This window comes from Muscardinus avellanarius (genome assembly GCF_963383645.1).
Source record: "Muscardinus avellanarius genome assembly, chromosome: 18".
Classification (NCBI taxonomy): Eukaryota; Metazoa; Chordata; class Mammalia; order Rodentia; family Gliridae; genus Muscardinus; species Muscardinus avellanarius.
In genome coordinates this window covers 3,086,388-3,113,732 of record NC_137804.1, presented here as the reverse complement: position 1 = coordinate 3,113,732, position 27,345 = coordinate 3,086,388, and the positions used below count along the sequence as shown (strand labels likewise).

The following is a 27,345-nucleotide window of genomic DNA, read 5'->3' as shown; positions in this document are numbered from 1 at the left end:
TCTGGGAGCATGGAAACGCATTAAGGTGTACTTTGATGATTTATGTGGGGTTTTTTTCTCTTGCCTGTGTGTTACAGTTCAATAAAAAGTTCATGCACACAAATCAGGAAACCGAGTGACAGAAACAAATGCAAAAATGTAGCCTGTGGCTTTGAGAGAAGTACACAGGGGGGAGCAGTGAGCAGATAGGGGAGCCCTGGTGCTCTGAAAGGAAGTAGCCGGCGGCGTGGTAGAGCGCTTGTGATCCCAGCACTCGCGAGGCAGAGACCAGGAGGAGCGAGGTTCGAGGACAGCCTCAGCTACTTAGCGAGTGAGGCCCTTCGCAACTCAGTGACACCCTGTCTCAAAAAAATAAAACGACTAGCCGCTAGGGCATAGTGGCACACGCTTGTAATCTCCGCACTTGCCGCGCTGGCTTAAGAGACCCTGTTTCCAAAATTTAAAAAAAATAGGTCTGGGAGTGTAGCCCGGAGGTAGAAGGGCTTCCTGAAACCCCAAATAAATAAATAAATAAATAAATAAATAAATAAATAAATAAATAAATAAATAAATAAAAAATAGGGCTGGGGGTGTAGCTCGGAGGTAGAGTGCCCCTGGGTTCCATCCCCAGTACCGCAAAAAATATAATAATAACAACAACAACAACAACAACAACAACAATAATAATGGCAGAAGCAGTGGAGATGGAGCCAGGAACCCTGCTTCTACTCAGAAACAACGGACAAGTCTAACTGATCTGTTGTCTGAGCCTTGGCCACTCTAAAGGAGAGACATCTACTAGAACATTCCAAGCTGCTCTCCAAGATCTGAGCGCAGTCAGTGCCCACAGTAGGCTTCTTCAGTGTTTACTATGAGAAATGATGTTTTTTTTCTATTTTTATTTATTTATTTATTTATTATTAATTTTTGCGGGTCTGAAGATGGAACCCAGGGGCATCTGACCTCTGAGCAATACCCCCTGACCTATTTTTTATTCTTTATTTTGAAACAGGGTCTCACTGAGTTGCAGAGGGCCTCACTAAATAGCCAAGGCTGTCCACGAACCACGATCCTCTGGTCTCAGCCTCCCGATTGCTGGGATTCCAAGCATGCACCACCACGCCCGGCTTCTCCTATTTTTAAAACATTATCTGTGCCCTGGGAGTGCAAAGGGAGACTGAGAGGGGAAGGGCTAGCCCCCAACCAAGATGCCGTGTTACATTAGGGATTGTGGTTCCCTGGTGCAGAACTGGAAGGAACCAGCCAAGCATAGTGGTATACTTCTATGATCCCTGTACTTAGGTGGCTGAGAAGGAAGACAGGGGGCAGGCTTGAGGCCAGCCTCAGCAACTTAGCAAGATCTTGTTTCAAATTTAAAACGGCTGTAGGTAGAGTTTGGAGGTAGAACACCCTGGGTTCCATCCCCAGTACCAAGAAGGAGGAGGAAGGAAAAATAACCTCTGGCAGAGCTGGGCATAGTGGTGCACACCCATAATCCTAGAGGCTGAGACAGGAGGATCACAAGCTTGACGCCAGCCTCAGTGGCTTAGTGAGACCCTCAGAAATTCAGTAAGACCCTACTTCAAAAAATAAAAAAAGCATTGGGGGTAGCCAGGCATGGTGGTACATGCATGTAATCACAGTATTGGGAGGCTGAGACGAGAGGATTGCAGGTTCATGGGCAGCCTCAGCTACAGTGAGATCCTATTTCAAAATAAAGAATAAGAGGGCTGGGGGTGTATCTCGGAAGTAGAATGCCTCTGGGTTCAATCCCTAGTACCGAAAAAAATATTGGTGGGGGTTAAGGGTATAGCTTGGAGGTAGAATGCCCCTCTAGCATAAAAATAAAATAACAAAAACTAGAAGGAACCAATGCTCACAAAGTCAAGATGGGCAAGTATTAAATGCCAGGTATGGTGGTACATGCCTATAATCTTAGTACTTGGGAGGCTAAGACAGAAGGATTACAGGTTCAGGGCCAGCATGCAATAATTTAGCAAAACATAAAAAAAATTTTTTTTAATTATGTTTCAAAATAAACATAAAATAGGGCTAGGGTAGAATGCCTCCAAATTCCATCCCCAGTACCAAAAAAAAAAAAAAAGAGCAAGTATTGGGCCAAGGTCAGCCCAAGGTCAGCCTGCCAGGCCAGCCTGACACACTGCATCTTGCCAGAGCCCATTGGTATGACGCTATTTGTAAGGAAGACATGTCATTCCCTGCAGCAACCATTGCGTTCTCCATCTATTCTTTACCTTGCAGCCAGCACCAGACCCATTTTTACATTTTTATTTGGAAACAGGGTCTCCTAAGCCAGCGTGTGCGGCTGGCTTCGAACCTGTGCGATCCTCCTGTCTCTGCTTCCCAAGCGCGGGGATTACAAGCGTGCGCCACCACGCCCGGCTGATGGTACTATTTTTAAAAGGATGAATGAGGATCCGGGGATGCAGCTCAGGGCACACACGGCCACAGCTAGATCCCCACACCGCCAGACAACACCGACCACAAGAACCAGCAAGTGCTGGCAAGGATGTGGAGAAACCAGAACCTCTGCGCACAGCTGATGGGGATACAAAATGTCGCGGCCACTTCAGGAAATGGTATGGAGGGCTCCACAAACAAAACTACAAACAAAATCGCCAGATGATCCAATAACCCCGGGCCTGGGTAAGTATTCAAAAGAACCAAAGACATGATCTCAAAGAGGTATTGTAGACACGTGTTTACAGCAGCATTATTCACAAAAGTCAAGGGAGAGAAGCCACCTACATGAACCTCAGTGGATGGAGAAAGGGTGCAGTGTATACATTCAATTCCATGTTACTCCGCTTTGGAAAGAAGAAGGAAATCATAAAAGAAAACGCAAATGGCGTATGAAATATTACCACGGACCAGGCGGCCACGATTGTACCTGAGTGTTGCCAAAAACACAGCTATAACACAGCTGAGCCCCCAGGACATTAAGTGTAAGAAGCTTGTCATAAAAACACTCAGATAAACCCTGTGTGATTCCACTTAGATGAGATCGAACATAGACTCTCAGAATAGAAATTACTGGTTGACAGGGACTGAGAGGAGGGAGAAAAGAGAAATATCATTTGATGGATAGAGAGTTTGTGTCTGAAAGATGAAAAATGCTAGAGATCTATTGGACAATAATGTGTATATAGTTAACACTGAACTTATAAAAAGGTTAAGATGAAGCTGGGCAGGGTGGTGGGTGCCTGTAATCCCAGTACTTGGGAGGCTGAGCCAGGAGGATCAAAGGTTTTAGGCCAGTCTCAGCAACCTTGTGAAGCCCTCAGCAACTTAGTGAAAACTTGTTTCCAAACAAAAAATAAAATAGGATGCCGGGCGTGGTGGCACACGCTTGTAATCCCCACGCATGGGAGGCGGAGACAGGAGGATCACTCAGGTTCAAAGCCAGCCGCGCTGGCTTAGGAGACCCTGTTTCCAAATTAAAAAGTATAAAAATAGGTCTGGGAGTGTAGTCCAGAGGTAGAAGGGCTTCCAGGAATCCCAGTACCACCAAAAAATAAATAAAAATTAAAAAACAGTAAAATGAAATAGGGCTGGATGTGTAGCTAAGAGGTAGAATGCCCCTTAATTCCCAGTACCACACACACACACACACACACACACACAAAGGTTACATATATATGTATGTAAATACAATGTATCATCTTAACCTTTACAAAGTATAATTACAATGTATAAAATGATACATCACATGTAAGATGGTAGGAATTATAATGTTACAATGTGTAAGATGGTACAATGTTATATAAGATATACAGTGCAATGTTCTAATGTATGAAGACATATGATGTTACAATGTATAATATGTACAATGTATAAGATCTTTTTCTTCTATTAGGGATTGAACCCACAGGTATCCCACCTCCAAGCTCCATCTCAGCCTTGTTATTTTTTTATTTGAAACAGGGTCTCACTAAGTTGCCAAGGCTGATCTAGAGCCTGCAATCCTCTCGTCAGGGCCTCCCAAGGGCTGGGATTCCAGGCACGCACCACCACCCTTGCTGTTATACATAGTTTTGAGAACTGTGGTCACAAAAGGCATTAGGCCAGCAGACGCCCCTCTCGCTCTGTAGTAGCCATACTGAGAGGCTTACTGAAGAAATGATGTCATCATTGTATAAGACCTAAGAAGAAAGAGCTCTGCGTGCAATTAATTAGACGGGATTATCCCCAGCACCCCCATCCACAAATACTCGGCTGGGCTTTCTGGGCTCCCTCTGCTGTACCTTCCCGTGGCTCTCTCTGCTGCTCATGTTTCCAGAGATGGCCCTTTCTTGTACCGATCTGCAGCAACGCTGACCCTTTACACGGAGGAGATGTCTATAGGAGCAAACTCTGGCTCTAAGCTCAATGCCCTTAAGCACATTTATGGAATGCTACTGCTAGGCCACTGCCCCTCAGCTATGGAATCAGGACTCCAGGCTGCCCTCTGATTTATAGGTGGTCAGCGTCTTTGGTTTCTTTTCCTAGAATGGCAGATAAGTGCTTTGGCCCTTCCGGGGCTGAGTTTTCCCCTCCAGGTCAGGCCACCCTGTCCGGAGGAATGTGGCGGCTTGATGAGGGTTCAGGACCACCAAGACAGCGGCGGAAGGACCTGGAGCCACAGCAAATCCTGGGCTTGGGGTGGGGCTCGCAGGACCTACAGGGGTCCCTGGGGGGGCAGATCCTGCAAGCCAGAGACAGCCTCCAGCTGCTGCCTCCCTCTCCCAAGCCGCCGTCCAGGGGGAGATGCTTAATTGAGCTGAGTGGGGTGGAATCTGGATGAACAGCTCTGCTATGGAGAAGTTTAGAACAAAAGTGGGCTCCTCGGAGAAGGAAACGCTTTGCCTAGGTCTTCAAGGAAAATCTGCTTTTCCCCAGAACAAAATATTCATAAGCCCGGCCGGGCGTGGTGGCGCACGCTTGTAATCCCCGCGCTTGGGAGGCGGAGACTAGAGGATCACGCAGGTTCGAAGCCAGCCGCACTGGCTTAAGAGACCCTTTTTCCAAATAAAAAATATAAAAATAGGTTTGGGAGTGTAACCCAGAGGTAGAAGGGTTTCCAGAAACCCCAGTACCACCAAAAAAAAAAAAAAAAAAAAATGCATAAGCCCCTCAGATTCACAGCTGGTGACTCAAAGAATACCCTCCATGAGTGGCATCGAGTCTTTGGTCCCCTTCTTGTTTTGCAACAGGGTCTTATTAAGTTGCTGAGAGTCACTAAGCAACTTCCTAATTGTTGAGACTGCTCTCAAAACTGCCATCCTCCTGTCTCAGCCTCCCAAGTACTGGGATTACAGACGTAGGCCAATATCCTTGGCCCTTAGGTTCCCTTCTTGATCTTATGCTTTTATAGGAAAAAGCCTCTTACAGTTTCCAAAAAAAGCCAATGGCAGAAAATGTCCATGAACTCTAAATAATGGCCATCTCCCTGAGGCAGGGGACTGACTGGGAAGGGCATCAGAGAGCCCCCCAGGGAGTCTGCAGTGGGGTAAGTAAAACACCAAATTGTGCATCCCAAAGTTGAAGAGGGAAAATGGACAAAGGCCCAACCTTCCAACCTCTGCTGCAGCCAAACTTTTTTTTTTTTTTGCAGTACTGGGGATGAACGCAGGGGAATTATACCTCCTAGCCACACCCCCAGCCCTATTTTTAGTCCTTTTTTATGTTTGAAACAGGGTCTCACTGAGTTGGGAAGGACCTCGCTAAGTAGCTGAGGCTGGCTGAGAACCGCGATCCTCCGGTCTCAGCCTCCTAAGTGCTGGGATTACAAGCGTGCGCCACCACGCCCGGCTAGAAATCTTTTTTGGTTTCTTTTGTTGTTGTTGTTGTTGAGTCCAATTAAACCTGCCATGATGGAAACACACACTTTCTCCTCTTTCTTTTTTTTTTTTTCTCTCTCTCTGTGCTAGCTGCTACAGGAGTCGGTCACCATTTGTGGTTACTGAGCACTCCAAATGTGGCTACTGCGGCCACAAAACTGAATTCTTAAGTGTGATGCTTTTGACCAACTTCATGTGTGGCTGGCGGCTGCCTTCTTGGGCACAGCAGTGCTAGACCTTGAGGACACTGCACGGCAAGAATGTGCTTATGTCTCCCTCAGAGCACCTAATAGATAGGAAGCTATCACATGTGCTTCAGAAACCAAGTACATGGCTAACTAAAGTTAAAAAAAAAAAAAAGTATTTTAAGCCATGCAAGTCAGCATGAGGCTGTAGTCCCAGATACTTGGGAAGCTGAGACAGGATCCCCCACCCACCAGGGGCATTCTACCTCTAAGCTACACCACAAGCCCTATTTTTTATTATTTTATTTTGAAATAGGGTCTCACTGAGTTGCAAAAGGCCTCACTAAGGAGCTGAGGCTGTCCGCGAACTGCGATCCTCCTGTCTCAGCCTCCCAGATGCTGAGATTACAAGTATGTGCCACCACGTCTGGTTCTTACTGGCCATTTGCATTTCTTCTTTTAAGAGGGGTTAATTCAGTTCAATTGCCCATTTTATTTACTGAGGTTTTTTTTTTTTTAAAGTAGGCATCTTTCCAAAGGAATTGAAGTCAGACTATTATTAGCTATACAAGCATATCTATGCTTATAGCAGCACAAGTTACAAGAGCTAAATTATGGAACCAGCCTCCTGCCCGTCAACATGATAATCAACATTAGCCAACCACCTGTCCATCAACAGATGAATGGATCACAGACCTGTGGCGTATGCGCACAATGGAATTTTACTCAGCCATAAAGAATAAAATAACATCACTTGCGAGGGAATGGACAGCCTCGGCAAATAATGAGACTCTCATCAACCTAGCAAGACCCTGTTTCAAAATAAAAATAAAATAGGGCTAGTGGCTGGGCGTGGTGGCACACGCTTGTAAACCCAGTATTCGGGAGGCTGAGAGAGGAGGATCTCAGTTCGTGGCCAGCCTCAGCTACTCAGTGAGGCCTTTGCAACTCAGTGAGACCCTGTTTCAAATTAGAAAATAAAAAATAGGGCTGGGCCGGGCGTGGTGGCGCACGCTTGTAATCCCCGCGCTTGGGAGGCGGGGACAGGAGGATCGTGCAGGTTCGAAGCCAGCCGCACGCGCTGGCTTAGGAGACCCTGTTTCTAAATAAAAATATAAAATAGAAATAGGTCTGGGAGTGTAGCCCGGAGGTAGAAGGGCTTCCAAGAACCCCAGTACCACCAAAAAAAAAAAAAAAAAAACCAAAAACAAAAATAGGGCTGGGGGTGTAAACTTGGAGGAAGAATGCCCCTGTATTCAATCCCTAATGACACACACACACACACACACACACACACACACACACACACACGCATGCACGCACGCACGCAAATGATAAAGTCATGTGCCTATGCAGGAGTGCAGAAGAGGCTCAAAGCACCCCTGTCACTGTGTCAGCCAGGCTCCTCATGGGTCAGAGTCGCTGAGTGCCACGCCCGCCCACACCTGACTGCTTACCAGCACCCGGCCATCTGCCCTGGGCTGCCGGGCCAGGCTCACCCCCATCCACTCGTCATCTCGGTCTTCCCGGCAGGTCTTCCCGCAGGGTGTACCCCGACTCTTCCCTGCAACAAAAGAACAAAATCAGACCGGGGTTGAGGAATGGTCTCTGCTGGTCACTTTCCAAACGGCGATCGGCGGCCCCAATGCCCGTTACCTGTCGGGAAATAAGGATCTTAGAGCAAAATGTCAGTCAACGAACTCTACAGGAACATCTAAGGAAACGTCAGTCAACTCCATCCCTATGTCTAATGCTAAGTTCGGGCAATTCTTTTTCATAGCAAGACTCTCTCGGTGCAGAAAGCAGTGCAAAGGCTTATGTCCTGAAGCAAGCGCCATTTTTCTTTTGTTTGTTCGTTTGTATGATACTGGGGATTGAACCGAAGGGCATTGTACCATAGACATACACCTCAACCCTTTTAGTTTTTTATTTTGAAACAGGCTTATGCCAAGTCATTGAAGGTCTGGCTAAGTTGCTGAGGCTGGCCTCGAACCTATCATTCTCTTGTCTCAGCCTCCCAAGTACTGCAATTACAGGCATGTGCTACCACGCCCAGCTTGAAGCAGGTTCCTTAATTTGTTATGTACCAGAAACATGCAGCTGATAAACCAGTACTTCTGAGCAGCATGAGGGAGGCCTCAGAGACCTCTTCCTTTCTGCCAAAGAAAATCAAAGAAAATCATAACAACTTTTTTTTTTCTTTTTTTGCGAGTCTGGGGATAAAACCCAGGGGCATTCTACCTCTGAGCTACACCTCCTGCCCTAATTGTTTATCTTTATTTTGAAACAGGGTCTCACTGAGTTGCAGAGGGCCTCACTAGCCGAGGTTGTCCACGAACTGCAATCCTCCAGTCTTAGCCTCCCGGATGCTGGGATTCCAAGCGTGTGTCACCAAGCCTGGCCAATCATTTGTTTTATTATCTCTTTGGCCACTATTTTTCAAGATCAAGGATGGCAGGACCTTTGTTTTGTTCATCAGTATACCCCAGTGTTTAATAATCAATAAGTGCTTAGTACATATATATCTGTGGGAGGGACAGACAGAGATGGACAAGTGGACAAGTGATCAGGTCACCCTGGGAAGAAGCATCAGAAACCACGAGGTCAGGATCCATGGGCGCCGGGGCAGTGATGGCCACCCACCTCGAGCCATGTCCAGTTCCGTGCATCTCCGCTCAGGGTTGGTGTGGACGCGGCACTTAAACACGGCCCCCGGGGACTTCACTGAAGTGCTGTATTTCGAATCTGCCTTCGGTGCACCCACGAGGACCCTGTGTATCAAGGAGAAAAGACATTCTGTCATAACCTAGTATCAGAAAAGGAAGTTGGTGGCTAAATCTCACCCAGCCCTGGGGAAATCTGAAAGTTGGCCGGGAAACTATGGTTGATCGGTTGTTTTTGTGGTACTGGGGATGAACCCAGGGGCATTCTACCTCCGAGCTAAACCCCCATGACTATTTTATTTTTTTGTTTTGAAACAGGGTTTCACTAAGTTGCAGAGGGCCTCGCTAAGTTGCTGAGGCTGGCCTCAAACCTGAGATTCTCTTGTCTCAGTCTCCCAAGTGTTGAGACTACAAGCATGCATCACCGCACCCAGTAGGCCTTTTCTTTTACTGTGTGTATGCACACGTGTATGTACCGCGCAAAAGTGTCCTACCCGGAGCATAAGGAGCTCCTACAAACCAGTAAGAAACACACAAACCAAAGATCCGCATCGTTCCCTCATGAAAGAAGATAGCTCAATGGCCAACAGACGTAGCACAGTTGCTCAACTATACTCGATACCAGGTAGGTCCAAATGAGCTGACACGCACACTGGCTAGACGGCCAAAATCAAAGCCACTGAAAGCGCCAAGTGCTGGCGAGGATGCAGAACCCGCAGAGCCCGCGCTCACTGCCGGGGGAGCGTGGACGCCAAACCCGCTTTGGAAAGCTAGCCTCCGGCTTCCAAGACAGCCAAACAGGTGCCTACTCCATATCCCATTAATTCTCTATCTAGGGACACACCCAATGTGAACGCATCCGTATGCTTACCAGACCTGCACACCATATTCATGGCTGAATAGCTAGTCAAAACCAAGAAGACACCCGAGAAAGATCAGCACTAGAGTAGGTAAGGAATCATGACGTGAGGTGAAGGAATAGCACTCTATGCAGCAATGAAAAATCTGTAAACAGCATGCAACTGCTAACACTCAGCCTAGAAACAGAATGCTGAGCGAAAGCTGCCAGGCAGATATAACGGGTTACTTGCTGTCCGATTCCATTTGTCTCAAAACTAGACACAGCTTAACTATGGCCTTAAGGTCAGGATAATAGTTGCCTCTGGGGAGAAGTAAAGGGATTGTAACTTAGGGATGGGCTGCTGCCGATGTCCAATTTTTCAATTTGAGCAGTGTTTATACAAACTCATAATACTTACCTTACTTGTAAGAGATAGGCACTTTCAGTAAAAAGTTGATTTTTTTTTTTTAATGGTACTAGGGATTGAACCCAGGGCCATTCTACCTCTAAGGTACACCTCCAGCACTATTTTATATTAATTTATTTGTTCATTTACTGTGATACCAGAGATTGAACCAGGGACATTCTACCTCTAAGCTACATCCCCAATCCTATTTATTTTTATTCATTTATTCATTTATTTATTTTGTGGCACTATGAATTGAACCCAGGGGCATTCTACCTCCAAGCTACACCCCCAGCCCAATATCACTTTTTATTTTAAAACAGGATCTCACTGCTGGGCATGGTGGCGCACGCTTGTAATCCCCGCGCTTGGGAGGCGGAGACAGGAGGATCGCACAGGTTCAAAGCCAGCCTTGCTGGCTTAAGAGACCCTGTTTCCAAATAAAAAATATAAAATAGGTCTGGGACTGTAGCCCAGAGGTAGAAGGGCTCCATTCCCAGTACCACCAAAAAATAAAAATAAAAAACCGGATCTCACTAAGTTGCAGAGGGTCTCACTAAGTAGCTGAAGCTGGCTGCAAACCTGCAATCCTCCTGTCTCAGCTTCCCAAGTACTAGGATTATAAGCAAGCACCACCACACCTGGCTTCAGCTTCTTTTTTATTTTGAAATAGGGCCTTTCTAAGTCGCTGAGGCTGGTTGCGAACCCACGATCCATCTTGGCCTCCCAAGTTCTGGGATGACAGATGTACACCACCATCCTCAGCTAAAACGGGAAATTTAGTGACAGCCTTCCCCTGGACTCTCCTCCTCCTGCCCCCACCACACAGGCGACACTTACAGTGGAAACGGCAGCAGGGGAGAATGATAAACCGTGTCCTCTGTCCCAGCACAAAACAGGATGGCGGGCATTCAGAGGGCGGGCGCCAAGCTCGCATCCTTCACTGTCCTGCGAAGCTACCTGGGGCCAGACATCCCCAGCAGGGCCTCCCCTGGCCCCAGGGAAAGAGCAAGGCCTGCCAGCAGGACAGACAACATATTTGGGCCTGGGTGTGTAGACAGCAGGGAGGGACGAATGGCATTAAGTTTTCTTCCAGATGGCACAAAAGTCCTTTTGCCCCACGCTTGCTTGCGTACACTGTCTGGAGGTCCATGGCAGAGAATACTAAGCAGAGCTCATTGGGCACGGCGTGTGCGGAGCCGCAAGCCACTTGTACGGCGAGACAGAACAAAATCCACACTCATGTTCAAAGAGAGAACATTCCAGGCCACACTGCTCAAGGGGAACACAGGTCACTCCTATCGCCGCAGCCCAAAAGGGAGGCGGAATTCACCCTGCGTTAGGCGATGCATCGTCTCCCCGCTACCTGGGAGTGTGAGGATCTGTGGCCAAGGGCCGAGCAGAGGTTGGGATGATCCTACGCAGCCCCGCTGGTGCCACAGAAAGCCGGCAGGGCGCTCCCCTCACTCTGCCCCGAGAGCCGCCTTCTTTGTGGGGTCTCGGCTGATCACCCATCCACCTTGGTCTCAGGCTCTGCCTTGGCCTCAGGCTGACACTGTTCTCTACTGAGACTCGGGCTGGGCAGGGGGTGAGCAGACAAGGCCCCCATGCCAGCATCACAGAGCAGGTGTCCGAGATGCTCTGGAAGGAAGGTGACAAAGGTTGCCGGCTGTCACGTCCGCACGTCATTAACCTGCTCAGATGGGCCTGCTGTACATGTTCCCACTGGCCCTGTGCAGAATCCCCACATCGAGAACCTGAAAGGTTCCTGAGGACAGAGATGGGGAACCCCCTACCCCCAAGGAGTCTCTCTTCCCAGCTGGGTCTTAGAGGGCCTGTATTTGCTTCCCAGAGGCTTCCAGGCTACAGACTGAGGAGCCAGGCCCCCTGCAGCAAGGGCACCCACCCCGGAAGCGCCCTGCCGGTTCTCACTGACCAGCTCAACACGTCTGCTCATCCCATGGCGGGCCACGGCTGCAGAACTAACTCCCCGGCAGGGCTGGACCCCACAGCCCTATGTAAATCTAAGCGAGCGCTTCCCCACACAGACCGCGGGGACTTCCTCGGCCACACAAAGCAGTTGGGCCAGCCCTTGGCTGCTCACACTCAAATTCATAATGACACACGGCAAATCTCCAGGGAGGAGAAAGCCACACGGAGAGACGGCTCCCCGCACGCACCCCCGCGCTCCTGGGGCACGGCGAGGGTTGCTCCCTGTGACGCCAGCTGCTTTCACAGGTGAGAAGAATTAGCAGTTTGACATCCACACCGTGAAAACATCCTCGGTCTTTCCGCATAGCAAGTCCTAAGAGCCTGGGAATATGAAACATCTCCTCCACTGGAAAACCCCATTCCCACCAGCTACACACGCACATCGGTGCAGCGGACTGCCATTTTTAATTCACTTTCTAAAAGTTGCAAAAAAAAAAAAAAAAAAAAAGAGAAGAGAGAAGCCGGGCATGGTGGTGCACACTTGTAATCCCAGCATTCGGAAGGCTGAGACAGGAGGACTGTGGATCACGGCCAGCCTCAGCTACTTAGTGAGGCCGATTGCAGCTCAGTGAGACCCTGTTTCAAAATAAAGAATAAAAAACAGGGCTGGGGATGTAGTTCAGAGGTAGAATGCCCCTGAGTTCCATCCCCAGTACCACACACAAAAAAAGGAGGGGATAGGGATATAGCTCAGTGGCAAAGTGCTTGCCTGGTATGTATAAGACCCTGGGTTCCAGCTGGGAATGGTGGCACATGCTTATAATTCCGGTACTTGGGAGGCTGAGACAGCAGGATTACAGGTTCAAAGCCAGCTTAGGCAATTTAGCGAGGCCCTGCACAGCCTAGTGAGACCTTGTTTCCAAATAAGATATAAAACTGGGCAGGGTGTGTAGCTTGGAGGTAAAATGTCTCTCTTGCTTCACTTCCCAGTACCAAAAAAAAAAAAGACATAAAAATAAACATAAATGAAAATTCATCACCCATAAGGGTTAGAAAATGCTGTAAGAAACCAGGCATGGTGATACATGTCTGTAATCCCAGGCTGAGATAGGAGGGTTGTGGGTTCAAAGCCAGCCTCAGCAACTTAGGTGCTCAGCAATTCAGTGAGACCTTGTTTAAAAAAAAAAAAAAAAAGCCAGGTGTGGTGGCACACACTTGTAATCCCAGCATTTGGAAGGCTGAGACAGGAGGATCTGGTTTGCCAGCCAGCTTCAGCTACTTAGTGAGGCCCTCTGCAACTCAGTGAAACAATGGTTAAAAAAAAAAAAAAAAAAGAATAAAAAAAATAGGGCTGAGGTGTAGCTTGGAGGTAGAATACTCCTGGGTTCCCTCCCCAGTACCACAATAAATAAATAAAAATAAAATAGGGCTGGGGTGTCACTCAGAAGTAGAATGTTACTGGGTTCAATCCCCAATACCGAAGGAAGGAAGGAAGGAATGACTGTTGCAGCCCTGTGAATTTCAGATGGAGCCATCACTCCACAGATTCCTTGGTTGCCCGGCAGGAAGGGACCCTCTGGAAAGCCAAGTTCTAGGGCCCTGCTTCTAGTGCCAAGAGTCAGAGGGGGCAAATTTCACATCAAAATCTAAAATGCAGAAGGGACCTGATGAATTACTTTCTTCTTGGCCCAAGGAACTTGATGTTAGTTCTAACAACAACGACTGCTAGCATCCTCTGGTTCAAACGCCTCACCAGCTGGCCAGATAAGAAGGTTCTTTCCCATCCTGTGCAATGGAAGACAGAGCTGGAGGGCGAGAGGCCTGCAGGACTCCCCGGAGAACGTGCAAGACGGCTGCTGCAGGCCAGCCCTGGAGCATGGCTCTTTTAAAGTCCATTCAGCTGGCTGCCAGCCAGGCCCATGGCAGAGATGGGAAGATTACATGGCAGAGTTCATGACTAGCCCTGAAAAGATGCCATCTGCTTTGTCCTCTTGTCCTCTGAGTTACAGAAAGACATCCTGACCACTTCAATCATGTCCCCAAATCTTATCTGGTACTTTTTTTTTTTTTTTTTGTGGCACTGGGGATGGAACCCAGGGGCATTCTACTTCTGAGCAACATCTGCCCCGGCCCTATTTTTTATTCTTTATTTTGAAACAGGGTCTCACTGAGTTGCAAAGGGCCTAAGTAGCTAAGGCTGGCTGCAAACCGTGATCCTCCTGTCTCAGCCTCCCGAATGCTGGGATTACAAGCGTGCGCCACCACGCCAGGCTCTTATTTGGTACTCTTGAGAAGATACTGTGCCCTCCTGTCTGGCTACCATATCAAAGGACCTGGTCTCCCCTGCAATAGACGCCTATCAACAAACCAGCAAGCGGGGTCTCCCCTAAGCTGGCTGTCTTTTGTGGGGGGAAACTGGAGTTTGAACCCAGAGGCATTTTACCTTTAAGCTATACCCCCAACCACTTTTCTATTTTTTGCTTTTGAAAAGGGTCTCACTAGGTTGCTGAGAATCTCAGTAGCTGGGGCTGGCTTCGAACCTGTGATCCTCCTGTCTCAGCCACCCAAGTCCTGGGATTACAGGCATGCGCTACCTCGCCTGGCTTCCACTTCTGCAGACCAGCAGCCTGGAGAACGCTGGGTTTGATAAAAACGTAGAGTCCCAGGCCAGTCTAGATGGCTACATTGGAATGTGAATGCTAACCGGGCAATTTGTAGTCTATGCCCAACGTTACCACTTAAAGTGATCACAAGTAGCAGGTTGCTTTGGGGCCAGGCGACTGCCTTGAGTAGCAGGCTCTCCTCCTAATCTCACCTCCAGTTAAAAAGGCCGCAACCTTCAAAGACATGTTAGAGTCCTCTTATGGCCTCTGGCTCTCTAGGTGAGGGCCCCAGCATGCAGCAGGCACTCAGCGTGCAGGGCTGGGCAAGGCTCGCTATGCACAGACTGGAATTTAGTCTTTGGAAGGTACTCACAGCCTCACCCTTCACAGATGGGCACCAGGTGACCAAAGGTCATCCCGGAACCTGCCCGGGCCCACAGCTGCCACATTCCCCCACAGAGAGCGTGTCACCTGCTCAGGGTCCTACCCGCCCACATCAGCAGAGAGAGGAGGGAATGAACAGGTGCCAGTGCCCTCTCTGTGGCCAGCAGCTCACACATGTGGCCTGCCTGGGAAAGCCCGAGCAAGGCTCCGTTGGCAGCTCTAAGATTAGAACATGGTTTTTGTTTTGTTTTGTTTTGTTTGTGTGTGTGTGTGGTACTGGGGTTCCTGGAAACCCTTCTAACCTCCAGGCTACATTCCCAGACCTATTTTATACTTTTATTTGGAAACAGGGTCTCTTAAGCCAGCACGGTTGGCTTCAAACCTGCGTGATCCTCCTGTCTCCACCTCCCAAACGCAGGGATTACAAGCGTGCGCCACCACGCCTGGCTAGAACATGGATTCTGAAGCACCATCCAATCACAAGACAGACCGGGGAGAGAAAGGAAAGGAAGCCTGTCTCTGCCCCTCAGGCTCCAGGAACCCAAGAGGTAAACTGTACCTTGCTTTCATATCCTGATGCTGCCTGCATCAGGAGCAGAGGTCAGCTTCCCCCCTTATATTTTGGATTCTGGGGATTAAACTCCAGAGCATTCTACTTTTGAGATACACCCCCAGACCTTTTTTTTTTGGGGGGGGGCAGTACTAGAGATTGAACGCAGGGACATTCTACCTCCAAGCTACATCCCCAGCCCTATTTTTTAGTGTGTGTGTGTGTGTGTGTGTGTGTGTGTGTGTGTGTGTTTTACTGGGAGTTGAACCCAGGGACATTCTACCTCTAAGTTATATCCTCAGCCCTATTTTTATTCCTTATTTTAAAACAGGGTCTCACTGAGTTGTGGAGGGCCTAAGTAGCTGAGGCTGGCTGCAAACTTGCAATCCTCCTGTCTCAGCCCCCAGAGAACTGGGATTACAAGCGTGGGCTACCCCGCCCAGCTTATTATTTTGAAGCAGGATCTATGTTGCAGAGTGTCTAAGTTCCTGAGGCTGGCCCTGAACCTGTGATTCTCCTGTCTCAGCCTCCCAAGTACTGGGATTACACGTGCGATCACCACTCCCGGCTAAGGCCAGCCCCTGTTAAGGAGTTCACAAGCATCCTTGGAAACGTGGCCCACTCACGTGCCTTGAGTCTCTTCTCTTGCACGAGGAGATCCTAACAGGTGGCTTCTTATGTGGAGACACAGGCTACACCACTGCTCCTTGGCAGAGTTGAGACCTGAGCCCACTGTGTCCCCAACCACGGAGTATGCTTCTTCCAGGGCCCCCAAATGCCCTTCAGGCAGGGCAGTTTAAGTACCCCCTATAGGGGCTTCCTTGGTTTCCCCGGGGTTGGTCCAGTGGGCTGCAGAGGCGCCATCCCAGCACCTACCCTGCTCCGAGCTCCTCCAAGAAATCTGCAGGTCAATTCTCGGGGAGCAGGTGGCAGAGAAGGGCTGAGCCTCCGCCATCCCTGGGAGGGATGCTGGCAGTGTCTAAGGCTCCCTCTGTCAGCAGATGCCACAGACAGCCATCCACAGGGCCAAGTCACAGCCAGACCGAGGGCAGCAACTGGGGCTTGCAAACCTAAAAGCCACTAGGTTTGCCTTGGTGTATTAGATCCCAAAGCCAGGGCTTCCCCTGAAACTCACATTCCATGAGTTGAATTCAATCACTGTGCGTCCACCACGGAGAAACCCCGGAACCACACCACCGCCTTCCCTGGACACAGAGTGCCCGGGGTGTGGGCAGAGGTCGCGCTGGTGCCCGAGAGCCACCTCTGACCACATGGAGCCCTTCGCTCCAGAGAGAGGGGACAAGGGAATGCGGAAGAGAGGCATGGTTTGGCTTCTGGACTTGGGCTTCAAGAGACCACGTGTAGCGAGGGGTGGTGGTGCATGCTAGTAATCCCAGTATTGGGAGGCTGAAACAAGAGGAGTGCAGGTTTGTGGCCAGCCTCACCTACTTAGTGAGGCCCTTTGCAATTTAGTGAGAACTTTCTTCAAAATAAATAATAAAAAAAATAGGGCTGGGGGTATAGCTCAGAGGTGGAAAGCCCCTGGGTTCCATCCCAGGACTCAAAAAAATAATAATAATAATTAAAACTCACAACAGCAGTCCTTTTTCTTCTCCTATGAAGCAGACATCAGAGACCAGGTGAGCCTTTGCTCCCAATCTTGGACTCACTTTTTCTGCCTAAGACTCCCTCTGGCAAGAGGGAGGGCGGGGATTAAACAATTTCTCCTGCTTTGCTTGGCCACCAAGTCCACTGGGGTCAAAGACTTTGCAGCTTGGAGAGCTCGGTGGCTCCGTGAAGGCCTGTGGCTTCTGATGTTGGGAAGCTGGCGGTGCGATGGTTCTGGATTCAGGTTCTGGAACACTGCCCACCATCAACCCTCACTGTCCACAGGCTGCCCACAGTGGGGTGAGTGTGGACACAGATGACGCCCAGCCGCAGGGCAAGCCCAGAGCCACAGTCACCTCCCTGACCATGAGGGGCTCAGGCGGCCTTGCAGGTGAGCGCCACCTCATGCGGGCTGGCCCCCACGGAGCATCGCCACCACACCCAAAGGTCCCCATTGAGCCGACGGAGACTTTAGCCAGACCCGCTTAGCAACCTGAGGCCCTTCGTTCCCGCTGTGGCTTCTTCCTCTCCCTCTCAAAACCCTTCTCCCCACCCAGCACCCCTGTCTGTCTCAGCATCTGTTTCATGAAGATGCAAACTGACACTAGACCCCCAGTAAACGCACATGGGTCCCTCAGGCCGGGCGCAACTCTGGATGCCTCGCCGCCCCCCCCCCCCAACAGGCAAGCTGGAACCCAGGACTTAGCTGATGAGCATTCTGCCTTCAAAAGCACCCTACCTCTTGCAGACACCCAGAAAATACTATCCAACAGAATTGTGACTTTTAAAGTTACATGCATCTCTTTCAAAAATAAGTTATTTCAGAGAACACTGTGGCTGCCCCCCCCCTTTTTTTATCTTACGGTACTGAGGATTGAACACAGCAGTCTTCATCTCTGGGCTACAATCTTATTTTAAAATAGGGTCTAAGTTGCTGAGACTCTAAGCTGCTGAGGCTGCCCTCAAACCTGAAATCCTCCTGTCTCAGCCTCCCAAGTACTGGGATTTCAGGCATGCACCAACACGGCTGCTTTTAATAAACTTGAAAATAATGACTTCCCCTAGACAAATAACAGATGTTACCAGAAGGAAACCGTACCCTGAAGGGCAGTGTGTCACCCAGGAATCGGAGCTGGCAGAAAGGCCTTCACACTCTCACGCTCTCAGGCTCAGAGGGCTGTGTGTCTGTCTGACCTGGAGGCTCAGTGACAGAATGCCTCTGCCCCGCCTGCATTCAGCACTAGCTCAGGAAACAGCACCCTCACCTCTCAGACCCCTGAGAACTAAGCCTCAAATAGAAGTTGTCCCTGGTCCAGAGCTCGAGAAAGCAGGGTCTTCAGGGCCAGTGGGCGCCAGGAAGGAGGTCCGAGAATCCAGCTTCCAGACAGTACCCTAGGGATGGATACAAGGAGCCACACCTACCCCCCGGGGCCAGCAAGGGACCAAAGAATCCAGGCAAAGAGTCCCCAGGGAGGTCAGGAGGCCACCATCATTTCTGGGTACTTCGACAGCTGGCAAAGTCGGGGACATAATTCCAGATTCCCCGAGTCTTTCCTCCTGAACACCCTGAAAGACCACTGCCTGCCCCAGGATCTGCCAAGCCAATAATGGGTCTTAGATTTGGCCCAAGACAAGGGACTCAAACCCCACAATGTTCTTACCCATCATATGTGCGGGTGGATTGAATCCTGACCCCTCACCACACAACAGGCTTTGCAACGTGTGATGCAAAGGTAATTCAGCCTCTTCACTGGCCCATAATTTTTAGATTTAAGCACCCCTTGGGTTTTAATACTCAAATATGACGACAGTTCTTTTTAATTTCTTTTTCATCCTTCTCCAGCCTTTTAAGACTTAAGTCACTACTCCAACCAGAGATTCTAAACTTATTGGCTTACTGCCTCCTTTTCAGGAAAATAATAATTTTTGCTGGGCATGGTGGTGCACACCGGTAATCCCAGTACTTGGGAGGATGAGAAAGGAGGATTGCACATCTGTAGCCAGCTGAGACAGAAGGATCACGGACAACTTCTGCTCCTTAGTGAGGCCCTTTGCAACTCAGTGAGACCCTGTTTCAAAATCAAGAATAAGATATAGGGCTGGGGGTGTAGCTCAGAGGTAGAATGTTGCTGGCTTCCATCCCCAGTACCACAAAAACAAACAAAAAAAAGGAAATTGAGTTAATTGCATGGTTGCAGCCAAACTGATACAAATGTCGTCATATGGTCCAATACTACCATAAGGACCATCGCACCCGAGGCTACTACCTCCCCCTGGATCAGTCCGACCCCACCGGGAGCGGTGTTGCCGGCTTTGGGAATCTGCAAACCCACTGTCCAGCGGGCCCTTGTGTGGATGACACACTCTGTGGCTGCCCAGTAGAACAGCCACTTAGCCATGTGTGACGTCCGACTGATAACTCAATCCTAAACTGTGCTTCCTTTTTTTTTTTCAGTACTGGGGATGGAACCCAGGGCCATTCTATGTCCGAGCTACACTCCCAGCCCTATTTTCTTATTCTTTATTTTGAAACAGGGTCTCACTCAGTTGCAAAAGACCTAAGTAGCTGAGGCTGTCTGCGAACCTGCGATCCTCCTGTCTCAGCCTCCCGAATGCTGGGATTACAAGCGTGCGCCACCATGCCTGGCTTGTTCCTTTTCATTTAGGTAGTGATACATCTGGCTGGCGGAGGCACGGCTAGTTGTGGACGCCGCCGCCGCCGCCGCCGCCGCCGCCGCCACCGCCTCCTCCTCCTCCTCCTCCTCCTCCTCTTCCTCCTCCTCCTCCTCCTCCTCCTCCTCCTCCTCGGCTCTCAGATGCTCCTTCTCTGCACCGCACAGTGCTCCGACAACCTTCACCAAGCAAAACATTTAGGCGACTTCCATTTCCAAGAGCTTGTTCTGTGTCTGAGCGCAGCCGTCCTGGCGCACCCCAAGAGAGAGGGTGGGAAGCCAGCGCACCCAATCATCCCGCGGGTGGGGAGGGAATAGGGGCACACCAGCCTGGCCGCATTTATTAATATCACAGAGTGTTACAATTGTCAGCTCTGCAGCTGAGGAACTGCCCAAGGAAGGGGACAAAAATCGGCTTTGTCCATGTCCCCTGGCACCTACTGCTGTCTTTCAAAGACCGCCAGAAGACACGGGGGCAGGGGATACAGGAGACCTCTAGCTGGGCAGGCACCCTCTAAGTACCATTAGGAAAAGGAGGTTCATCCGGGCGTGGAGGTGCATGTTTGTAATCCCAGGACTTGGGAGGCTGAGACAGGAGGATCACAGGTTCGTGGCCAGCCTCAGCTACTTAGTGAGGTCCTCTGCAACTTAGTGGGACCCTGTTTCAAAATAAAGAATAAAAAGTAGGTCTGAGGATTTAGCTAGGAGATAGAATGTGCTTGGGTTCCATCCCCAGTACTGCAAAAAAAAAAAAAAAAAAACCCACAAGGAAATAGTCAATTGAATGATTGCATTTGAACTGATACAGAGGTCATCAGATAGTCCAGTCTCCCATAAGGACAATTCTCCCTGCCCAGGCCTGGGGACAGAGGAACTTTCCAATGAGTTCTTTGATAAAAGCTGGGTCTGGGGCTCTGTTCTAGGTGTGACATGGCTATCAGATCTGGACTTGGTACCAGGGTTCAGAAAAGAATGCCGGGCATGGTGGTGCATGCTTGTAATCCCCACGCTTGGGAGGCGGAGACAGGAGGATCACGCTGGTTCGAAGTCAGCCCCGCTGGCTTAAGAGACCCTGTTTCCAAAAATTAAAAAGTATAAAATAGGTCTGGGAATGTAGCCCAGAGGTACAAGGGCTTCCAGGAACCCCAGTACCACCAAAAAATAAAAAAGAAATAAAAAATAAAAAAAAAGAAAAGAAAAGCCGCCCCTTTTCTACACAGGTATCTAGGACCCTCTGGTCAGTGACAATTTCGGTTTGCAAAAGCCTTGGTAGAAGTGCTCAGTTGCAGGACGAGAGTAGCGCTAGCTCTGCAGACGGCCCACCCAGGTGTTCTGTGACGTGCACCTGGGGCCTCAGATGTGCCACGGTTTGGATGGGAATGTCCCCCAAAGGCCCATTTGTTAAAGCCTGGTTTCCCCAGCTTCAAAGCTACTGGGAGGTGGTGGGAACTAAGAGGCGGGGCCTAGCAGGAGAGTGGGGATGTGCCTCTGTGAGGGATAATAGACCCAAAATCAAGGGGCCTATATTTTTTTTAACCTGGACTAAAAGCCGAAACCTCCAAAATAGTGAGCCCAAATAAACCTTTCCTCTTTTTAGGTTGAGCTGTCTCAGGTGTTGGTGACAGTAACAGAAAGCCAACCACCACAACCCGGGAACCCTCAGCTCCATCACCTGGTGTCTGGACTTCCCCGGTCTCTCCCAGCACATTCCCTACCCGGAGACATAGCATCCTTTCTCCTGCAAATCGGGAGGTTCCCTGGCATAAAGCCAACACCTAAGTCACGTGATGCTCAGTGAACAAGCTAAGGTGAAATCTCTTCCAGAACATACAAGATGCAAGGGTTCATTGACAGGTGTCCTCGCTCGTTAGCAAAAATGCTACTTTCCCCTTTTGTGGCTCTTTAAAGACACCGGAGCAGCCTTCTGCTAAACTACTTGTGTTAAAGCGTGTCCATATAGTACACACCCTTCAGCTTCACTCCAGCATACAGAGAATGCCTTAACTCTGCCATCCCCTCTGACACAGCAATTCTAAGCCCAGGGATTGATTCAAAGGAAATAATTAAGGATGTCCGCAAGGACTTAGTGACAAGGATGTTTACCCTGCTCTTGTTTATAATCGTGAATAATTGGAAACAACCTAGATGCTCTTGGTGAGAAGGTCCAGGCCTTAGGGTTTTCCCAGAAGTAAGAAACCAACAACCAATCACTAAGTCAATCAACCAACCCAAGTTGAAAGTCGAAACCTGGGATACATGTAGACTTCACAAGATCTGAATCTTATTTAGAGTGACCACCAAGAAAACTATTACAAAATTAAGGGGATAAAATTAGATACAAGCCCATGGTGCATGAAAGAGGCCTTCGGCTTAGACTTACATTAACCTCATGGTAGGTCTGGCCTTTGGGAAAAAGAGATGCTGGAAGCCTCATGCTCCGAAGACCACAGCACCAACACTGTGTAACATAATCAGCAAAAGATATATTCAGGGTCAGCTGGGCGTGGTGGCACACGCTTAAATCCCAGCATTCGGAAGGCTGAGACAGGAGGATCGAGGTTCGCGGACAGCCTCAGCTATTTAGTGAGGCCCTTTGCCACTCGGTGAGACCATTTTTCAAAATAAAGAATAAAAAATAGGGCTGTGGGTATTGCTTGGAGGTAGAATGCCCCTGGCTTCCGCCCCTAGAAAAAAATATATTTTTGAATATATATATATTTATGTATGTATGTATGTGTGTGTGTATATATAACACACACACACACATACACACACACACACACACATATATATATATACACAAACATAAACTAAGGCCAAATGGAGGGGACAGTTTTAATGGGTCCCCAAGAAATTACAAGGGCAAGTGCCCCAATACAGAAAGCAGCCCAGGGAGCACCAGGCCAGCAGAGGCCATTTCTGAGGCCAGCGCCCAGCTGCAGAGCTTCTCCTGGACCCTAGAAATAGCCGTCCTGTCTCTAGCAAGAAGGCCCTAAGCCCGGCATCACCGTCCAGTTCCTCCCTACAATTTACCCTGGGTGCCAAGTTCAAAGCCAGCCTTTCTTTTCCTGTACTTGGCCATCTATTCCCAACACACAGCTCCCCTTTATCCCTTCTTAAAGCGACTGGACACGTTTTCCGTAGCACATCTGTTCTTGACTCTACCTGGTTGCTACCAGCTAGGGAGGCTTTGAACGTGGGCCCATCCAAACCCAGGGGACGGAGAGGTGGCACCTTTCCCTTAGCCACAGGGGAGCTGCAGGGGACACCAGCACCCACGGTTTGCCGATGCCACACGATGATGATGCCCTCGCTCAGCGGCCCCTACCCAGAGCCGCCCTTCTATTTTTGACGGCCCTCCCCAAGTGCCAAGGTCACACTGCATGGGACTCTGGGATGTTTTCTGCAGCTAGTTCTGCCAGGCTACACTCTGCACCAAATGCAAAGCCCACGGTGGTCCTGGGGTCTGGAAAACACAGGAAGGGTGTTCAGGATGCTGGCGGAGCACTTTCGAGGCTCCTTCTGTGGGAGGCGGCTCTCCTAAACCCACCATTGTGAGTGAGCCGGCAGCCCGGGAGTTCCCTCTAGCAGGAACCTTTGAGGACGCCCATCCACAAAACACCCTTGTCCAGCAGCCTCTGTCCAATGCAGAGAGGCATCTCCTCCGCACAGTTAGCGCCAAGAACACAACCATCGCGGGTCCCATGTGCCAGCCCGCCACCCCCAAGGATGCTCATGCTGGTGGTCCAACAATACAATCCTGAACTAGCTATCACCTGGAGACATCCAGAAAGCGGGAGGGAGAGAGTCCCGCAGCCCAACTCCCTGGATGTACAAGTCACACAGTGGCCTTCCCCTTCCTCTTAGAAGCTGTCACGGAGCGCACCAACGTCCTCTTCGCGCTCCCCCCAGGAGGCTGAGCGCCGAAGCTCTGAACTTAACTGCTAAAAAGCGAGGGCCCCCAACCCACGGTTTCCTCAGACCCCAGCTCTGGACACCTTGGCTTCAAAGAATCAAGTTCCAATCCCAAGAGGTCTAGGCGGGATGACACCTGTGGACTGAGGTTCAGGATGCCCCGAACCACTTTGCCTTTATCCCTGGGGGGACAGGGGACCTTTGTCCTTCTCTGTCCTCTGGGTCCAGGGGCCTCGCCGGGGGTACCCCGCACTTCTAACCCACCGCGCCCTCGCCGCGCAGCCTTAGCATGTCCGGCTGGGCTACGCTGCTCGCTGAGACCTGGAAACTGACCCGAGCGCTGTCCTGAGGTCCCCTGGGGGTCCTGCGGGCTTGGGGATGCTCGGCGGCGGCCCCGCCAGGTTCCTGGGCTTGGCGGCCGGGCCGGGGTCCCCGGGGAGGCGCCCCCCGGACGTCGGCGGGGCCGGGGCCGGGATCCCGCAGCGGAGCCCAGACCTCTACACGTTCCCCTCGGGCCGGGCACTCACCAGCGCGTGTGGTCGTGGAAGTGCTCCAGCACCGCGTAGCCGAAGAAGGAGCCGGCGGGGCCCTGGAAGCGCACGGGGCGCTGCGGGTCCAGGTTGTAGGCGCCGGCGGGGGTCCCCGCGGCCAGCAGCGCCAGCAGCAGCGCGCGGAGCCCCCCGGCACCCCTGCGCGCCGCCGGGCCGCCCATCCCCAAGGCCTGAGCCCGAGCAGGCGCCGCGGATGCCCGGCCGGACGCGGGCGGACGGCCCCGGGGCGCTGGGCAGGGCCGAGAGCCCGGGGAGCGGCGATCGCGGCCGGCTGCGCGGTCTGCGCGGGCCGGAGCCGGGCGGGCTGCTCTGCCCAGAGAGAGGCGCGCCCGCGGGGTGGGCGGCCGGGCGGAGGGCGAGGGGCCAGGCGGGGACGCGGCGCCCCCTGCCGATCGACAGCAGGCGCTCGGGATGAACTGGCTGGGGCCGGTAGCGAGGATTTAGCGAGGCCCTTTGCAACTCAGGGAGACCCTGTTTCAAAAATAAAGAGTAAAATATAGGGCTGGGGGTGTTGCTCGGAGGTAGAGTGCCCCTGGGTTCCATCCCCATTACTGCAAAAAAAAAAAAAAAAAAGAAAGAATATAAAATAGGGCCGGGGTGTAGCTTAGAGGTAGAATGACCCTGGGTTCCATCCCCAGTATCGCAAAAAAAATGAAAGAAAAGAAAAGGAAAGGAAAGAGAAAAATATAAAGTAGGGGTGGGGTGTATCTCAGAGGAAGGAAGGAGAAATAAAGAATATAAAATAGGGCTGGGGGTGTAGCTCAGAGGTAGAATGCCCCCGGGTTCCACCCCTAGTACCACAAAAAAAAAATCAAATAAAAATAAAATCAACAAGTAAACCCAAAGGCACACTGCTCCAGACTCCACAGCCCCGGCCTCATCTTGAGGACTTGCCCCAAGCGCAGGTCCTCAGGCCTCACCCAGGGGCCGGAGCTGCTGGGCTGGGGCAGTGGCGTAGGCATGCACGCGGGCAGGTGGAACACAGTTAACCTGACACCAATGGTCTTGACAATGTGTTGATGTTGCGCAAACAGCACCCGGGGCGGGCTCAGAAGCCTTTTCACCTGGCAAAACAAGCTGTACCCACTAAACACTAACTGCTGGGCTGGGGTGTAGCCCAGAGGGCCACCTGCTGGGGCTTGGGATACAGGAGGCCTGAGCCCCACACCCAGTACAGCCAGGCCTCGGCCCTCGCTCCCCAGCCCCTGCCAACATCACTCTGCGTCTCTAGGAATGTAGCCACGCAGATAGGTATTTGGTTCCCAAACCTGACTGTACATCAGACTCTCAGACAATCATTTAAAAATATAGATTAAGCCGGGCATGGTGGCGCACGCTTGTAATCCCAACGCGTGGGAGGCTGAAACAGGAGGATCACACAGGTTCAAAACCAGCCTCGGTTACTTACTGAGGCTCTCAGCAACTTAGTGAGGCCTTGTTTCCAAATAAAATACAAAAAAAAAAAAAAAAAAAAGGTCTGGGAGTGTAGCCCGGAGGTAGAAAGCCCCTGGGTTCCACCCCCAGTATCACAAAAACAAACAAAAATATATAGATTCAGGGAGTGTAACCAAGAGGTAGAAAGCCCCCAGTACTACAAAAACAAACAAAAATAAATAGATTCACAAATACTACTCTGAGTCAGAATCCCTAAGGGCGAGGCTTGGGAAACCACATTTCAAACTTCTCTCGGGGGATGTGTTAAGAGACCAGGTTTGGGGGTCCCTGTCCTTATGCATTCTGCCCTGTGATCTCGGGAGATGTGTTAGGAGACCAGGTTTGGGGGTCCCTGTCCTTATACATTCTGCCCTGTGATCCTGGACATGTAGCACCTAGGACGACACAGGATTTGGGATGAGACGAAGAGGATTTAAACCCCAGGTCTGACCGGCTGTGTATGTTGTAAATCAATGAACCAAGGAAACTAATAAACCAATATGTCTATGGATGGGCTGCTTGGGACAGCATTTTTTAACTGTAAAACTTTGAACATCTATTAGTTATTCATATAATCTGACATCAGGGATGAGCTCAATTTCCAAATTGCCAGAATAAGCCTTTCTTTCTCCAGGCTGGCTGGCAAGGGGGTGAACAGGGATTCTATTTCAAACCTGCCCATACAAAATGCAGGCTTCCTTCCTGGGACTGCGCCTTTTGAAAAACTGCACCTTATATCCAGCTTCCCAAAGGAACGGATACTCCAGTACTCCCTCTTCTTTTATTCTTTCCCTTCAAGGATTAATCTTGTCGGGCGTGGTGGTGCATACCTGTAATCCCAGCTGCTCAGGAGGCTGAGACAGGAGGATGGCAGGTTCCAGGCCAGCCTCAGCAATTTAGTGAGGCTCTCAGCAATTTAGTAAGACCCTGTTTCAAAATAAAAAGTAAGCTGGGCATGGTGGCACACGCTTGTAATCCCCGTGCTTGGGAGACAGAGACAGGAGGATTGAGCAGGTTTGAAGGCAGCTGCGCTGGCTTAAGAGACCCTGTTTCCAAATTTTTTTTTTAAAGTATAAAAATAGGTCTGGGAGTGTAGCCCAGAGGTGGGTTTCCAGGAACCCCAGTAATAATAATAATAATAATAATAATAATAATAATAATAATAATAAAAAGTAAACCGGGCATGGTGGTGCATACTTGTAATCCCAGTACCCAGGAGGCTGAGACAGGAGAATTGTGCAGGTTCAAAGCCAGCCTCAGCAATTTAGTGAGACCTTTGTTTCCAAATAAATAGAAAATAGGTCTGGGAGTGTAGCCCAGCGGTAGAAAGCCCCTGGGTTCCATTCCCAGTACTACACACACACAAAAAGTAAATCAATAAAAAGGGCTGAGGGTATAGTTCAGAGGTATAACACCTCTGAGTTCAATCTCTAGCACGACCACCACCACCACCACCACTACTATTAATAATAATAATAATAATAATAATAATAATAATAAATCTGGCCAGGCATGGTGGCTCACACACCCGTAATAGTTTTGGGGGGGAAGGTTGAAGCCAGAGGATCACAAGTTTGAAACTAAGGCTGGCAACTTAGTGAGACCCTGTCTCATAATACAAAATTAAATGGCCTGGGATGTGGTAGAATGCTCCTGGATTTAATCCCAGCACCAAAATAAGGATAAAACTAATCTGAAGGTTTTGTGTTGACCACACTGGGTACACATTAAGAGGCACACACTAGCAATTCACCTATCACTCACCTTTCTAAAGCCTGCCTC

At 50.1% G+C, this 27,345-nt stretch overlaps 1 protein-coding gene across 1 annotated transcript in view; it reads right to left on the bottom strand.

Annotated features, from left to right (window-relative positions):
- Positions 1–24,290, bottom strand: part of ITGA9 (integrin subunit alpha 9) — a gene marked incomplete at both ends in the record, with an annotated part of 279,709 nt that extends 255,419 nt beyond the window's left edge. Inside the window, 3 exons of the mRNA XM_080715880.1 lie at positions 7,462–7,568; positions 8,648–8,775; positions 24,106–24,290. Of these exons, the coding sequence (XP_080572006.1) occupies positions 7,462–7,568; positions 8,648–8,775; positions 24,106–24,290 (420 nt within the window). The remainder of the gene's footprint in view (positions 1–7,461; positions 7,569–8,647; positions 8,776–24,105) is intronic.
- Positions 24,291–27,345: the final 3,055 nt, after the last annotated feature.